Source organism: Oreochromis aureus, linkage group 1, assembly GCF_013358895.1.
Source record: "Oreochromis aureus strain Israel breed Guangdong linkage group 1, ZZ_aureus, whole genome shotgun sequence".
Lineage (NCBI taxonomy): Eukaryota > Metazoa > Chordata > Actinopteri > Cichliformes > Cichlidae > Oreochromis > Oreochromis aureus.
The window spans coordinates 24,031,284-24,048,316 of record NC_052942.1 but is presented as its reverse complement, the minus strand read 5'-3'; the positions used below and the strand labels follow the sequence as shown (position 1 = coordinate 24,048,316).

General features: G+C 43.5%; 1 protein-coding gene across 1 annotated transcript; it reads right to left on the bottom strand.

Moving 5' to 3' along the window:
* Nucleotides 1–5,160: 5,160 nt before the first annotated feature.
* Nucleotides 5,161–14,205, bottom strand: slc38a8b (solute carrier family 38 member 8b). The gene is made up of 10 exons (XM_031758055.2): nucleotides 14,017–14,205; nucleotides 12,859–13,057; nucleotides 7,651–7,807; nucleotides 7,466–7,567; nucleotides 7,324–7,381; nucleotides 6,814–6,928; nucleotides 6,589–6,736; nucleotides 6,301–6,503; nucleotides 6,063–6,114; nucleotides 5,161–5,580 (listed from the first exon to the last, which is right to left on the bottom strand). The coding sequence occupies exons 1-10, from the start codon at nucleotides 14,203–14,205 to the stop codon at nucleotides 5,478–5,480; spliced, it is 1,326 nt and encodes a 441-aa protein (XP_031613915.1). The 3' UTR covers nucleotides 5,161–5,477.
* Between the last annotated feature and the right edge of the window lie 2,828 nt (nucleotides 14,206–17,033).

Genomic DNA, 17,033 nt, shown 5'->3' with positions numbered 1-17,033 from the left:
TCGCCTTACATATGTTTCATGTACGGCATATTCAAAGTAAATCCAGGCTTTAGTAAGAAATATGTGACTAACTAAAAACAGGAGACTCACAGAGGAAGTCTCATTCATAAATAATGGCCCTTTGGGATATCCAAGTGCAATTAGCATTCCAAAAATAGTGGGCACCAGTGTTTTGTCATCCAATTTAGTGCAATAACAGAGACACCTTCTCTAATATTAATTAATATTAATGCGTGCATTGTAGTTACCTTTTCCCACCAGTTCAGGTACACTGCAGTCTGTCAAACCTTTCCAGATGAAGGAAATCAGAGAGGGAGTTTGGGGAAGAGGAGATGAATGAAGGGCTTATTTTGAGATGCAGTTATGCATTGTGATAATTAATAGTCCAAGTTCAGAAATGATTTAAAGGTTACTTTTAAAACTGTGAAGAGAACAAAGCTTATGTTTACTGTTTATTCATTCTTTTGTCTTATTAGGCTGTGAAACAGAGACATGTCTGGATGTCCTCTTTAAATATGACTAAAGCTATTTTTTGTGTATTTTTTTTGCCTTGGTTCTTCAATCCAGAAGATTATAGTTTTGCACTAACCATACAAGTCAAGTAGTTTTGTAAGATGCACATGTAAAATCATTTATTTAGTACTGTACATCTCTGGAACTGCAGTAGATCAGTGAGCACTGAAGATTAGTCTTAGATTAGTCCTGTGAATGATTTGGCCTGTGAATTCCTAAGTGCACGTTTACTGTTTCCATAGGGATTGAGAGGCTAAGTAGAAGCTAAGTAGGGCTGCTAATCAAATGTACTTGATTAATTGATCATTAGCAAGCATGGGCACCTCTTATAAAAGCTTTTTAGATATTTTATCTGGTCCAGAGCAGCAAACATCAGTGTTACAGTTGTCCCTGTAGTGGACATCCTAGCAAATTCACCTCAAAGTCAAAATGATGCACAAAAACCCAAGAGCTACATCTCAGACTCCACCAAAACAAAACTTTTGCTCATCCATTGACTTTGTCCTTCTAAGTTGCCCCATGGACCCGTGGTTGCTTCTGTCGAGCTAAACTGTGATGTGCAGTATTCAGAGTGCAGCTCACCTCAAACTTACATGATTTAAACAAAAATGGAAAAAACTGGCACTGTGCACAAGTTTTAATAAATATGTTGCTGGTCTATTGTCCCTAGCAGAGGTATGGCTGTAAGTAGTGCACTGCTGGATCAACATCTGCCTGCACAGGAATCTTACAATGATGAGCTGCAAGAAGCTCCCAGAAACCACAGGACATCAGCAGAGAGCTGAGCTGTTTTTGTTGTACACAGGCCCACATAATGCTAACCAGGTGGCATTAATGCAGAAACTGATCAGTGTAGTGTATAATGTGTGTGTAGTGTATAGTGTATAATGTCATGATAACCTATGAATTAAAGTAGATACACTCTAAAGTATTTATATGTAAATGTAAATGCTTTATTGGACAAGAATAAAATGAGTGTGCTTTTTGCACACAAATAGGATGCAGTTCTATTCTGATCTGATGCACATGCAAGGGGACACTGGCCTCTCCTTCACCTGAGCTCATTGCTACTGCAGCGATTATACCACAGAGTTCGGCCTGGAGGTCAAATATCTGCTGTCATCATTTCAATACAGACAAAGCAGCAGAATGATGAAAACACGTTATCTCCATTGTGATGATCTCAGCCTTCTAGCAATAAACACCATGCATAAAAAAGGTCATACAAGTACTGTGTTCAGCTATGTTATACATGCAGCACACTTTCAGCTGCAGACAGTCAAAACAGTAAAAACAATACAGACAGAAAACTGACATCTGCAAATTGAGCAGAGACAATATCTTCTTCTTTTTTTTAATTCTAACCACAAAAGAAATGAAGATTTCAATCAGTGTGACAATGAAGAACCACACACACACACACGAATGCAGAAACAGAAATAATATACATCCGTCCGTCCTCGTTCAGGCCTTCTGCTGACACTCTTATCAGGAAGAATTAAACGTTTAAAGAGATGTCGCCCACAAATTGTCGTTTAATTAATTAACAGTGCCAGAAGCTTACAAGCAATCTTTCAGTTAGAAAGAAGCTTCGGGGGACAACATAGTAATGAGGGCTGGAAATTATCTTTAAAAGTAAGGGGGGGAAATAAAAAAGATGTAGAGAATAAGTAATGATTTTTAATGAAGCTGGCAGCATCACACAAGACACAGAAATGTCAGCACATTCATCAGATGGGTTTCGCTGTCATGGTGCACAGATAATTTTTATGACTTTTGGTGAAATCTTGAAATCTTAGTCATTTTCACTTGTCTAGAAAAATGTTGTGTCTATTAGCACCAACCTGATGCTGGACTGTGATTGGTGTTCATGGGTAGGGAATGTTCAAGTTCAGTTCAACTGGTCATTAATGTAAGTGAACCAATCACATGGCAGCAACTCAGTGCATTTAGGCACCGCAGCATGGCCCTGATGACCCGCTGAGCATCGGAATGAGGTCAAAAGTGATTTGAATGTGACTTTGAATGTGACCTGTGTGTAAACTGCTGATCCACTGGCATTTTCCCATACAGCCATCTCTATGGTCTACAGAGGTTGTTCTGAAAAAGAGAAAATATTCAGAGAGTGGCTATTCTCTGAAAATGGCTCACTGATGTTATAGGAGAATGGCCAGACTGCTTGGAGCAGATAGGAAGGCAACAAGAACTCAAATGACCATAACCAAGATATGCAGATGAGCATCTCTGAACACACAGCATGTCATAACTTGAAGCAAATGGGCTAGAGGAGCAGAAGACCACACTGGGTACCACTCCTGTCAGCTAAAAACAGGAGGGTGAGGCTACAGTTCACACAGGCTCAACAAAATCGTTACATTAGAAGATTCAAAAATGTTTCCTGTTCTGAGTCTTTCTTTCATTCAGATGGTAGGATGAAAATTTGGTATAAACATGAAAGGGTGGATCTATCCTGGTTTGTTCCCAGGACCTACATCACATCTGACCAATCACATTGTTATGATGTCACAACTTTTTGACTTGGGAAAAAACCTGCTGATCTACACTCAGGAAGAAAATCTAAAAAGGGGGGGGGGGGCAGTTAGGGTTTCAGTTTTGTGTGCAGCGTTTCCACATAGCAAAACTATGACATCACTACAATGTGAATACTCACTTGTAATGTTGAACCAAAACTAATGTTCTTGAATCAACATTAGTTTTGTTGATTCAGGAACAGCAACAACACACGTCTTGATGTATGCTCAATCATCCAGGTAAGTAAATCTCCAAAAGTTGATTCTGTTCATCTGGACGTAGCGTTTTGTGGGAGAAACGTTTCGTCACTCATCCAAGTGACTTCTTCAGTCTCAGCTGACTGCAGGTTTCCCCAAACCTTATAAACAGTATATTTGCATAATGACTGAAACCAGCCCAGTGAGGGAACAATGGGCTGGGAGGTGGTTCCTTGATCTTAATTATACAAATTCTCATGACCATTGATCAACAACCGCTGACCAAAACCCACTGATCAATGGCCATGAGTACCATTCACAGAGAGTTGGGGAATGGCTGCAATCACAGCATTGTAAGATGTCATCTTTCGCCATCTTACAATGCTGTGACGAAGCGTTTCTCCCACAAAACGCTACGTCCAGATGAACAGAATCAACTTTTGGAGAATAGAAGGTGAACCTAATAAAGTGAGTTTTCTGGTTGATTTGTGCGTTTGTTTGTTTTTTGTTGTTGTTTATTTTTTTATTTCAGAAGCATGTAAATGTATGTGTTAAATCCTTTATGCCCAAACAGCCGAGCCAATAATATTCCAATTGTTCTCAACCATTAGCTGTGTTTAATGAGTATTAGCAATGTTAGCATGCTAATTCACTAAACTGATGAAAACAGTAAACATGAGCGGTAAATATCAGCAGGTGAGCGTGACTGCTTTGAGGATTGTGACGTTAACCTTTAAGTCACAGCAGTGCTGATCCTGCTCCAACACTGAGTCAGAAATCAGGCTTCAACGTCTTTATGTGGGTGCCGGGCAATAGTGAGGGTTGATTGAGTGGGTGAAGTGGGTGAGTGAAGTGCTGCTGTGACTGAAACATCTGTTTCATCCATTTCACATGTTTGTTGCTTCGAATTTAGCAAAGCTGTAGGTGAAGATTTTTGTAACAATTTATAGCCTTATGATAAGGAGACTTATTGTACACTCCTCTTATCCGTGGAGCCCAAAGATTTTCATTTTGGCCAATTTTAAACTTCCACCTTTAGACTTAATAACTACAGAAACTACCAGCAAGCTTGTCTAACTGGCTTTACCTATTAAGTTGCCTGCATAAATGTAATGACAGAGAATGACTGCAAGATTTAAGCGGTTTACTTGATTTTCATACTTTTTTCCTTGAAAATTGTCATTTTTCTAGCAGGTTGGGCTAAACACAAGAAGAGCATCACATTATGAGGGTTTTCCTTAAGGACATCAATAGCAAAGATCTATTGCATAATATTGATGAGGAACTGCTGTGTTCCTTTTTTAATTTTTTTAGATGAAAGTTATTTAAATGTTGTATGTTCAGACAGATAAGTGCTGGATTACTGCAAAGTCAACATGGCTCATTTTGCTTTTAGATCAGACGCCTCCAGACTCAGATAAAATACCCAATTTTCCAGATGTAGTGTAAACTATTACTCACTCGTGCACTGAGCATGTGCACGCTTCCAGGCAGCGTCCTATTACTCTTTTAAGCTTGAAGTCCATAAACAATGAACAGCTATACTCAGCACACCTCAGCCATCACCCTGTGCTCAGTGAAAGCAGCAGATTTATATCGCCGCTGGGATTAAGGCAGTGTGGAGTTTAGAAATGGTGCGACAAGATAAGGAACAAACACTTAAGAGAAAGGAAAAAAGTCTTCAGTCAGTTTATCATCCTGTAAATGCAAAAATACATTTCAGGGACGATGAGTCCATCTGTTTATACTGAAAAGGCTCAGCGGGCTCAGACAAGCCATTATCGCTGTGGCCAAAATAAGCATGATAAGAAAACAGCTTCATCTTATCTGTGTTGTCACTATGCAATTCCACATATACAGCATGTGAATGAAAAATATACAGAGAGAGGCATTTCCTAAATGGTGCAATGCTGCCCCCTGGCAGTGCTTAAACATAAACAAGGGCTCAGACTTATTTTTACACATTGCAGATGTTTCACTGCTGAATCGTACAAAATCATTAAATGCCTGTAATCAGACAAGTCTGTTTCTCTGCATTACAGGACTTCACCAAGCAGTCAAATATTATAGTTAATATTCATCACATCACATAAAAAACCATTCAGACACTGTCAACCTAAATTACTTTTAAGGCCACAGACGGTCAAATAACAGTCTAACTAAAAACCTCCTTTAAAAATGCAACTATCAGCTCTCTGAGAGAAAAAAAGAGAGAGCTTGTCTAGTTCTGAAAGTTCAAAATTTGCGGAAAACCTCCATGACAGCGAGGGTTGTGCTCTGTCCAAAGATGAAGGCTCCAACTACAATCGTTATGACTCCCCAAGCTGTTAAAATCGCCCTGAAATGATAAAAATGCAATCAGGTCATCGAGGGCATCAAGTGACAGATCAGTGCAGATGACCCTGAGCAACGGCTATAAAAGAAAAAAAGAAAATTCAGAAGCATTTATCAGTCTGTCCTTTAGCCAGAAATCCTTCACTTCTGAGACACTGGGTCAAATTTACTGTGCAAATAAAAGCCCAGAGAGGGAGACATTACCTCACAGCCATTTCTGCTGTCTGTTACTGAATCTAAGAGTCATTCTTAGTCATGCAAAAAAAAAAAAAAAAAAGCACAATATTTCCTGAAAAATCTCCAGGAAGTAAAATTTCCATAAAATACTGTCTAACATTAATTTATTCCGATATATTCTTAAACATTTGTTTACCTGTACAAACTGTTGCATATTCAGCATGTTCCATTTATTTGGATACATTGATTTGAATAGAGATACAAGCTGAATGAATTAGAATAATACATGGATTGTTTCTGTCTGCTCACCTGACTCTTGAAGAGATGTTCTCAGTTTGCATGGTGAACAGTAAGCAAAGACCTGCAACACACAAAAACACACCACACAAGTTTCTGGATTACAAGAAGTCCTCGTACACCTTTCTCTTATTTTTGTATTGATTGTATATGACAATAAAGGGATATTCTATTCTGTTCTATTGCACCCAAATGTAAATATGTCATTACAAAACAGTCAAAGTCACATTAAAGTGAGTGCTGTTGCTACCAGGAAATATAAAGATGAAGAAGGCGCTGATTCCTCCAATGATGCTGATGATGTCGCTCATGTCGGGTACAAACATGGCAATGAGAAGCGTGAAGGTGATCCAGGCCACAGTGAGAACAACTCTACAGCGATTCTCAAACGAATGAGTGACGATTCCCCGGTAATGCCTGCGAACTCGTAACATCAGGTTCAGGATGACTGACCTGTTCCACACACAGAAACACAACATGGCAGTAAGCACGCTCAGAGTCAGAAAATTGAAAACATCTCCACCCTGGTGAGACTTACCTCCCGAGAAGAAGAATAATTGGGTAGATGGTGATAATTGATATTCCGAAAAGTAGCCTGGAAACGATCATGACCACATCATTTCCTGGATATGACATCAAAATATCTGAGGCTACGTCTTGTCCAAATGTCAAGAAGCCGAACACACCTGGAGAGGAAGAGAGCGGGTTTGATGGAGAGCTGCCAAGTAAGCAGATAATACACTTGTTTTGGGAAGTGACTCACCAGTTAGTGTGTAAATGAGCAAGCAGAAAAGCATGGAGAGCACAGAAATGACCACCCAGTGGGAGATCTTCTGGTTCTCCATGCTGCTGTAGATCGCTATACAGGCTTCATGGCACTGCAAGCACACACAAGCACACTGTCAGAATATTTGAATAAAATCCGGGCTGTCTTTTGATGATGCTGAACAGTGAGTTCATTTTAGCATAACACAAATGTATACATCCTTACTGGAGATGACAGTGAAGCATATACATATATATAATTATAAATAATAAAACAAACCGAGAAAATTTGTTTTTATAGTTTCTGGTAAATAATCTCGATTTGAGTAAATGTGACACACTCCTGTCCGTCTCCTCACTCTTTAAATATATATAAAGACTTAAGGCAGGTGTGGATACAAATGGGGTGCAATCTGCTAGATATACCTAATAAATTGGCTATTAGACTGTATTATATAAAGGGAACATTAGAAAGTGAACAGGTAAAGATATCCAAAAACAATCCTACCTGAAAGCCAAAGCAAATGGTCGGTACAACACTGAACATCGATGCCCATGAACTCACACTGAAAGACACAAAAACCTGTTCAGTAAGCTTGCACATGACAGGAACTAGTCATAAGGATATGCATGCATTCAGATTTACTGACCTCTGGCTGTGGTCTGGAGTTATGACTGCGTGACTGTCCATCAGGTAATATTTTACAGTCACTGCCACACACAGATATGTAGCAGCCAGCGTCCCCAGCACACTGACACAAAGAAAGACGATGAACTCGCGTAAACATTTACACTGAGCTGTGAGTCAGGCTGACTGCAGGTTAGTGCTGCGTACCTCGTGTATTTCTGGATGCCGATTTCTTTTGGGATGGACAGTGGTAGGATGATTACAAGGCACATGACAAAGAGGGCAAATCGTTGGTCTGTGTACCAGTGGTAGGGCATTTCTGCCTCATTCGACCCCGTAACTGTCTCATAGAGAGAAATACACACTGGAGACACAAAAGCAGAAAGAAGTTCACAATATTTATCTGCTGCAACATGAAAAGCATCAGTAAGCAGGACAACAGGGAGCAAGAACTGTCAAATCCTATAAGATTTAATGGATCTAGTTGACTAGATTTACAAAATATTCACATAAATTTTGCTTTTTCCTTTGTGATTTATTTATTTTTTTATGGCAAGATATCAGTTTTTAAAGTCAGTGGATGAACACACAGAAAGATGAAGCGTCCTGTGAATGTGTTTCAGCCATTTTTCACTAATCTGTGTCATGCAGAATCTCTGATTAAAATCAGGTGGGGTTTGGGGGATGGAGTGTGTTTGGAAATCCAATCAAATGGTGTGTTTAAAACGGTAACAAAGCAAAAACACTAAAGGAGATTTGAAGGGTTTCATAGACAAACACAACAGGAAAAAAAATAAAAAGATATTGCTGCTCCCAGTCACATGTTTAGCCTAATACAAGCTAGAATAAAAATTAAAGAGCAGGTGATCTGCAGTCTGTATGAGATTGCATTTTTGTTACAGGGAATGGAAGCTAAACTGATCAAACTCAGGTGACAACAAAATAATGTCAAATACCTTAGAAAGCAGTGTGAAAACAGAATTTTTACAAGCTTTCTTTTATTCATTTATTTAACCTACTAAGGAAATAGAAAAGGTAGCATTAAAAGTATTAAAAGTTCATAATTTGGGAGTTTTTAGTGCATCAGCAGAGCATTCAGTGCATCACACATTCTGCTGTAATGGGTAACCTTAACCTGCTATTGTTAGGATGCCTCGGTCGTTGACCCAGGGTTTTTGGGTTTATTATATTATTTATCATTTCTAGTCTTTGGGTTTCTTAGAGTTCCGTCTTATGGTTTATGTCTCTGTGTTCTATAGTTGCTCTGTCTCCCCTGTCGGCTGTATCCCCTTGTTAAGTTCGCGTCTCTGTGTTATGTTTCCTGTTTTACTTTGAAAGTCCGTGTTTCATATTTGTGTATCTGGTTTTGCTTTCCTTGTCTCGTTAGTCCTGATTTGCCCCAGCTGTGTTTCCCTCCTGTTGCCCATTCCCTGATTGCTCCCTCTATGTATTTAAGCCCTGTGTTTTCATCAGTCCTTGTCGCGATCTACCCTTAACTTGCTGTGTGTTTTGTCTACGTAAGTGTATTTTGTATTCTTAGTTTTGTTACACTTTTGGGTTCAGCATTAAAGCTGTTTTGAGTTCACGTCTGTCTCCGTAGTCTGCACTTTGGGTCCTCTTCCTGTCTGCACACAGCCTACACTTAACAGAAGATCGCGACCAGAACATGGACCCCGCAGACTCTTTTTCCTCGGAGTACTACGCTGAGATGGAGCGGATGGTGAGTCTGCTCGACCGCATTGCCGAGTCACAGGATTTACGGACTATGGCAGTCGGGCTAAGTGCAGTAGATGCCATCATTCGGCATAACCCTCAGCTTTCTCAGTTTGCTAAGGACACTAAGTTGGATAGCACCATTACTGCCTGGAGAGAGCAAGTCAGGGCTAGTGAGCTTGCTCTCTCACTCTAAATCTCCCCATCGCTGCCTCGGCCAGACACACACTCCCCACCTGCCTCTACGCTGCCACGGACTTCCTCTCCTTCCACACGCCAGCTGGGACCTTGTTCGCCTGTCCGTTCACCAGCCTCTTTCCTGGCAGCTATGTGGTCAGAGGATGAGGAGGTGGTGTCTGTTTCTCCACCAGTTCCGGTTTCCTCATCCCGAAGGAAACGGCGCCCTCGCCACCGCCACTCCTCTCCTCCGTCACCTGTCCAGCTACCTGTTTCCGCTGGAGGGTCCGAGGGGCCCGTCCAGCCTTCTGTTCCCGCTGGGGGTTCTGGAGAACCGCACCAGCCTTTGTCCGTCTCCGCTGGAGGGTCCGAGGCCCGTCCAGCCTTCTGTTCCAGCTGGGGTTCTGGAGAACCGCACCAGCCTTTGTTTGTCTCCGCTGGAGGGTCCGAGGGGCCCGTCCAGCCTTCTGTTCCCGCTGGGGGTTCTGGAGAACCGCACCAGCCTTCCGTCCCCGCTGGAGGGTCCGAGGGGCCCGTCCAGCCTTCTGTTCCTGCTGGGGGTTCTGGAGAACCGAACCAGCCTTTGTTTGTCTCCGCTGGAGGGTCCGAGGGGCCCGTCCAGCCACAGCCACCTGTCTCCGCTGGAGGGTCCGAGGGGCCTGTCCAGCCACAGCCACCTGTCTCTGCTGGAGGGTCCGAGGAACCGCTCCAGCCGTCTGTTCCCGCTGGAGGGTCCGAGGAACCGCTCCAGCCGTCTGTTCCCGCTGGAGGGTCCGAGGAGCCCGTCCAGCCTCCTGCCTCGTCAGCTGGGGGTCTTGGAGGACCCAGCCAACACATCCTCATCTCTACTGACGGTTCCGGGGAGACCGTTCAGCCACCACCTACATCGCCACCTGCAGCGCCCACATCGTCGCTTGCAGCATCCCCGCCTGCAGCATCCCCGCCTGCAGCAGCTTCACCCACGCCGCCTGCAGCAGCGGCAGCTTCAGCTCCGCCATTGTCTGGTCCAGCTTCAGCTCCGCCGTCGTCTGGTCCAGCTTCAGCGTCGCCTGCAGCAGCCTCATCATCAGCTTCAGTGTCGCCTGCAGTGCCACCATCTCCGGCTCCCACGCCGTCGCCTGCAGCGCCACCTTCGCCCCGTCTGGCCTCCGAGTCTTCAGCGTCGCCGGCTGCGGCCTCCGAGTCTTCAGCGTCGCCGGCTGCGGCCTCCGAGTCTTCAGCGTCGCCGGCTGCGGCCTCCGAGTCTTCAGCGTCGCCGCTGCGCGGCCTCCGAGGCTTCAGCGTGGCCGGCTGCGGCCTCCGAGGCTTCAGCGTCGCCGGCTGCGGCCTCCGAGGCTTCAGCGTCGCCGGCTGCGGCCTCCGAGGCTTCAGCGTCGCCGGCTGCGGCCTCCGAGGCTTCAGCGTCGCCGGCTGCGGCCTCCGAGGCTTCAGCGTCGCCGGCTGCGGCCTCCGAGGCTTCAGCGTCGCCTGGTCCAGCTCCCGCTTCATCGGCGTCGCCTGCAGCGCCACCATCTCCGGCTCCCGCGCCTGTGCCTCGACAGTGCCGGCCTCCTTCCAGGCCTCCGTTTGCACGTCCTCGCCCTTCCGGCCTGCCCGTCCTGCCCGGCCTAGTCGCCCTGCCCGTCCTGTCCGTCCTGTCCGGCCTGCTCGCCCTGCACGTCTTGTCCGGCCTGCTCGCCCTGCACGTCTTGTCCGGCCTGCTCGCCCTGCACGTCCTGTCCGGCCTGCTCGCCCTGTCCGGCCTGCTCGCCCTGCACGTCCTGTCCGGCCACTTTCCAGGCCAATGACTGGACGTCGTTGCCGTCATGGACGGCCCCCTGAACTTTTTGTTTGAACTGTTTTTCCTGGTCGCCTGTGCCTGTCGTGAGCCTGTATTTTGTTGTGTTGCTTTCCGGGCTCCGGTGTTTGCGCTTTTTTTTGTTTCTTGCTCCTTGTTTGGTTTGTTTCGAGCCCTCCATCCTGTTTCCCCCACCGCCCACCCTGGTTGGGTTGTTTTTTGTTGCGGTTTGGGCTGTCTGGGAGCCAGCCCTTTAGGGGGGGGTACTGTTAGGATGCCTCGGTCGTTGACCCAGGGTTTTTGGGTTTATTATATTATTTATCATTTCTAGTCTTTGGGTTTCTTAGAGTTCCGTCTTATGGTTTATGTCTCTGTGTTCTATAGTTGCTCTGTCTCCCCTGTCGGCTGTATCCCCTTGTTAAGTTCGCGTCTCTGTGTTATGTTTCCTGTTTTACTTTGAAAGTCCGTGTTTCATATTTGTGTATCTGGTTTTGCTTTCCTTGTCTCGTTAGTCCTGATTTGCCCCAGCTGTGTTTCCCTCCTGTTGCCCATTCCCTGATTGCTCCCTCTATGTATTTAAGCCCTGTGTTTTCATCAGTCCTTGTCGCGATCTACCCTTAACTTGCTGTGTGTTTTGTCTACGTAAGTGTATTTTGTATTCTTAGTTTTGTTACACTTTTGGGTTCAGCATTAAAGCTGTTTTGAGTTCACGTCTGTCTCCGTAGTCTGCACTTTGGGTCCTCTTCCTGTCTGCACACAGCCTACACTTAACAGCTATCCTGTTAAAACCCCTAAATATTTTGGCCTTACAGCTAGAGGCTAAGTCAGTGGAGTGGCAGTATTTGTTTGTGCTCATGGTGTGCAAATCTAATGGTTTATTAATATGTGTATAGTTAATGTTAGCAGATTTCTATAAGTGACTTTATTTGGTGTCATTTTTCCTGCTGTACATGAACACACAGGTGCAAAGTGTAACTTTCCATGGCTACTTCTGGCTGTAAGTTCATGTGCAGGCAGATATTGGAATATCAAGGGTTTGCAAGTCTGGAGCTGAAACAGGACTTCACTGTGTTTGTTAATGAACCACTGAGATCCATTCAGCCGTTTCTTTATGCCCCTGGTCCAGGTCATAGGGGTGGAAGTCTAAGCAGACAGGAGGTGCTGGTCAGATCCTGGTCAGATGATCATAGAAAAGTAGCAGCTTTTCTCTGTAATGCCAGGAGCTGTACATTGTCTCTGGTAGGGCCTTCTAAGACCACTGGTAATGGGTAAGGTGTCAGACAAAGAGAGATTTAGAAAAGCCCTATGATGGTGCCAAGCGTTTAGTGCCTTGTGGACTGGTTTGGAGTCTAGTGAGAGGCTATGGTGGTCTGATCCCTGATTGCCATCATTGGCTTTAGGAGCGGTGATAAGATAACAGGGACTTATTCAATAAAGTTTTTATTTTATTCTCATTTTCCTAGTTAACTTTTCATTGGAAATGAGTTAAAAAGAACGTTTGGGGTGTAATGTTTTCCTTTCCATCATACTGGATCTGAGAATACCTGTTACACACTTCCACACTGTTGTCAGTGTCCTCTTTCTTGATATTTTGATTCTGACACCAAGTAATGTCAGAGCACAACAGAGAAAGCCATAGAAGAAAGCATAAATTTGCTTACTGATTACCAAGGCACTGATGCCACAGGTGAAGCTGTTTCTCACATAAAGCTAAAGAAAGCAAAGAGGAAGGCGCAGGTCTCACTCACATTTCTCCAGCTGATCCTGGACCACCACGAGGAAGGCAACACTTATCATGAAGAGGTTGAAGCAGAAACAGACTTCGCAGAGTTTCCCCACGGCTCGTCCACACACTTCTCTCACCACGTCCTGATACGTCTTCTGTCTGCTGACAGACGACGCATAGCCGAGGACGACCAGGCCGCTGATGAGGAATACCAGAGACACCTGAAGGGGCATCAAAGGGATCAGCTTAACGCTAATCTTCATTCACAGACCACAGTGACGATATCACAAACTATGAGACAACAAAGCTGTGGGTATAGGTGTGTTTTAAAAAAACACACCTGAAAGAAGAAACATGCAAAGAAAGAAAAATATCCCAAAGCCTACATGTTTAAAATATTTGGTCTCTCCAACCAGTCATCCAAAACCCAAAAACACTCATGTTAATAAGATAGATGTTTAAGTAAACACTCTCTCTTTCTCTCCTGGGGGAAAACTGAGCACAGGGGGAAATGAGATGAGGAAGAAGTAAGAGTAAAGACAGATGGCTCACAGAATAAAACAGAAAGTAACTATTACAAACTAAACACACATATGCACAGCAACTTAACACTCAGGGAAAAAACAAATCCCAGCTCAGCATTTTTAACACTGCAGGAAATCAACTGATTAAACGACATCTGTGTGCAAGTTATAAGTTGCAGCTGCTGTAACCAAAGTGACCGTTACAGCAACTGGTGTTAAAAATATAAAATATGTAACAACAGTTATATGAGACAAGGATGTCAAGCTCTGTGCCCGCTGACCTCTTGGGCCCATTCTTGGAAAGCATGCAGTAATAAGTCCATGAGATACACACACACACACACACACATTGCTTTTCCAGAAATCAGATGGAGTGCACTGAAAGTTTAGATCTTCACCTTAAGTGGAAGCTTCATTAGAGCTCACGTGTTAAAACTATGCGTCTCTTTCACACCAAGGAGCCAGAGAGAGGGCTGGTGAATCCATACTGAGCCCATACAGGTTGTAGACCAACAGACAAAGTAACCCTCTAAGCACACAGATCTTTTTTTTTTATTCTATTGAATTTTGACCTAAATTATTATTTTTTGATATTTTAGATCATTCTTTGTAAACAACACTAACTCCAGCTGCAGCGTGTTAGATCCTGTACTCACCAGCTCCACACTGACTGCAGTGGTGACTCCCCCCGCCTTCTGAAAGGCCCAGGGGAAGTTGAGCAGTCCGGCTCCCAGGGCAGACTTCAGCATGATGAACACCGCACCGAACGAGCCGAGCCGCGGGGGGTCCGCGTGAGATGCCGATCGGGCCAGCAGGCTGATGCTCTCCCGGGCCAGCTCCTCCATGATCCAACTCACAGACTCACAGAAACACCAGAATCTATTCTTGTGCACCCAGAAACGTTCAGTTCACGTGTTTGACTCCCTCTGTATCTCCAGGAGTAGTCTCAACCTGGTGAGCTGTAAACTGTGCCAATATATAGACCCACACACCCGCACACACACGACTAACATGGTCTAATTAGACTTTTCGACTATTAAAAATTTCACTCCGAGGTGAAAAATTTGACAGTAAGGTGAGCATGTTTACTTCAGCCCGCTCCGCCATCCCTTTATGTCTGTCTCTGATGTACATGCTTGCTGATGAACAAGCCTAACTGAGCAGTGAGGCAGGTTTGATAAATTAAATCAAATCAAATATATGATGTTTCATCAAAGCTGACAAACTTGCAGTGACATCAGCAGACTGACCTGCTGAGTGTTTCCGGGAAGAAATATTCAACTAAGGCCATTTTTCTCTCTTGTTTCTTTCTATATAAACAGTCCCAGCGCATCTCACACCATCGTTAAACTCTCACTTCAGATAAGGACAATAACACCCTCCTCAGGGGGAAAATTGACAGAGAAATAAATACAATGGTTCATTTTTTCTTATAGTTATATATTTCTTATTAATTTCAGGCATTATGTACACAGATCATAGAGTTGGTGCTCAGTGCAGCTTACAGCTTTAAAGTGTTTACATCCTGGTAAAATAAAACCCCGGCCATATGGATTGGACAGCCCAATCTAATACACCAGGAATTCATAATCCCTGCCATGTTTTATGCTACACACCATCTGCTGTAGAGCATCGCTCAAAAGCGGATGATGACTCAGTTGAGAACAAAAATAAGTTAAAAAAAAACAAACATGAAAACATGTTAATGGCCAGGCTTTGCGGCTCCTCCTTTGAGTCTCACGGTGATGTAGATCGACTCCGGTGACGATCATGACAAAGAGATTAGAGTGAGCAGGTCTGCGAAGGTGTTCTGGGGACAGAGAAACTATTTAAAGGATGGGTCATCAAACAAAGATATAAATAGATGTTTATATATAAAGAATTCAAAAATGTATTTTTGTAGGCTACACAAAGATCTTTTTGTTTCTTTAAAAATATTTAAATTGAAATTAAATTGAGTTTGTTATGAATTTGGTTCAGAAACCTTGAATTGGGCAAATACGTTTTTGCGTGTGTTCATCAATTAGTTGATTTATATTTAATTTCACCAGAGCTGTAGCCCCAAATTCTAACAATCACCGAGTACTGTTGCCAATTTTCTATCACACAGGTGTCACAATGGTGTAATAGTCAGTGCTGTCACCACACAACACGAAGGTCCCGGGTTTGACTCCACACGAGTGCACACTTTGCACTTCTTGAGTGGAGTTAGCATGTGTGGGTTCTCTCTAGCTTCCTCCCACACCCAACGACATGCACATTAAGTTAATTTTTTCTAAACTGGCCCCAGGTATGAATGTTATCATGAAAGGTTATCTCTCTTTGGATGTTTACCCTGATTGGCTGTGCTGCCCAGTGGCAGTTGCGCTCCATGACCCTGAATTAGATAAGCGAATTGGAACTGAGTATAGAAGAGCTCAGTGGAAAGACTTTTAAATAAAATACCTTTCTTACCATTCTTTCTCTTTCTAGTTCACATGAGCCAAGGTGTGAATTGCTAGGGTCACAGTATGTGAACTTAAACAACCTGCACTCACCATCAGCTGTTAGAACTGAAGAAGCCTTTCAGGTGAGAGGTGAAATGATTTTAAGGACCTGAACAGAAGTCCAGCTGCTTTCAACTCAAACACTTTTAGTTACCTGACCTGGGAGACTGCTGTGCTGATTTACACAAAGTATGTGTAAGTGTATGTGTAAGTCAGCACAGCACAGCACCATGCTATGTGGATTCAATCAAAAAGGGAGCAGCGTCAGCGGTCACCATTGAGCATCCGGAACTAGATGCTTCTGCATATGTATGTTTCTGTTTTCATTTGCTGCTCAGGTCTGTTGTAGTTTTATTTAACTAACCAATCTGCAGACTTGTTAGTTAAACTAATCCATACATAAGCTGAATGTGAGTTTTCATTTCAAATCATGCTCATAATCCATGTTATATTTGCAAAAATTAAAAGAAAAATTAGGCTTTTTATCTATAAGCAGTGTAGCTCTGTTTGCTGATTGAGCACCCTCTAGGTGGATTCCACCCATTTTCAGTGTAATTCTTAATAGTCTTCATAGGAACACACTGTCTTGTCTTTTTTGCACTCTTTGACAAACACTCCAACTTTAGATTCCTGCTCAAACTAAAGGAACACCTTTAAAATGTGTTCATTTAGGCACGGCAGCTTTTCCCCTTTCTGTTTGTGGCGACCTGCCATGTTATGTGCAGACTCACTGATGGTCGTATTGAAATTCAGTCTTCATGTACCAGTCAGGATTTTAATCTGGCTTTTATATATGTATTTTTAGACAGAGCAAAATGCTTTTTGATGGCAGTCTGATGGATTTCAGGCCAAAACTGGAATCAGATAAATCTGTAGTGCAAATGGAATGAGACGTAGACACTTAAAACTATGAAAGAGCGCTGGTAAGGCTAACCTGTGAGATTTGGATAATCTGGTGGTTGATAAATATTAAAGGTATTTAAGGTCCACCTGAGGTTCCAGAGACTGCCACAGCATCAGTCATCACTCCTCACATCATGTTCAAGTCTTCCTACCTGCGGTGTTTATCTGCTCTGAGGCCACTGAGACTGATTTTAAGTGTTTTGAGGTGCAACCTGCTACACAGTGGATGAATAAAGATAGATGAGATTAATCATGACTCTGCTGTTATGAAACAGCTTAAGGGT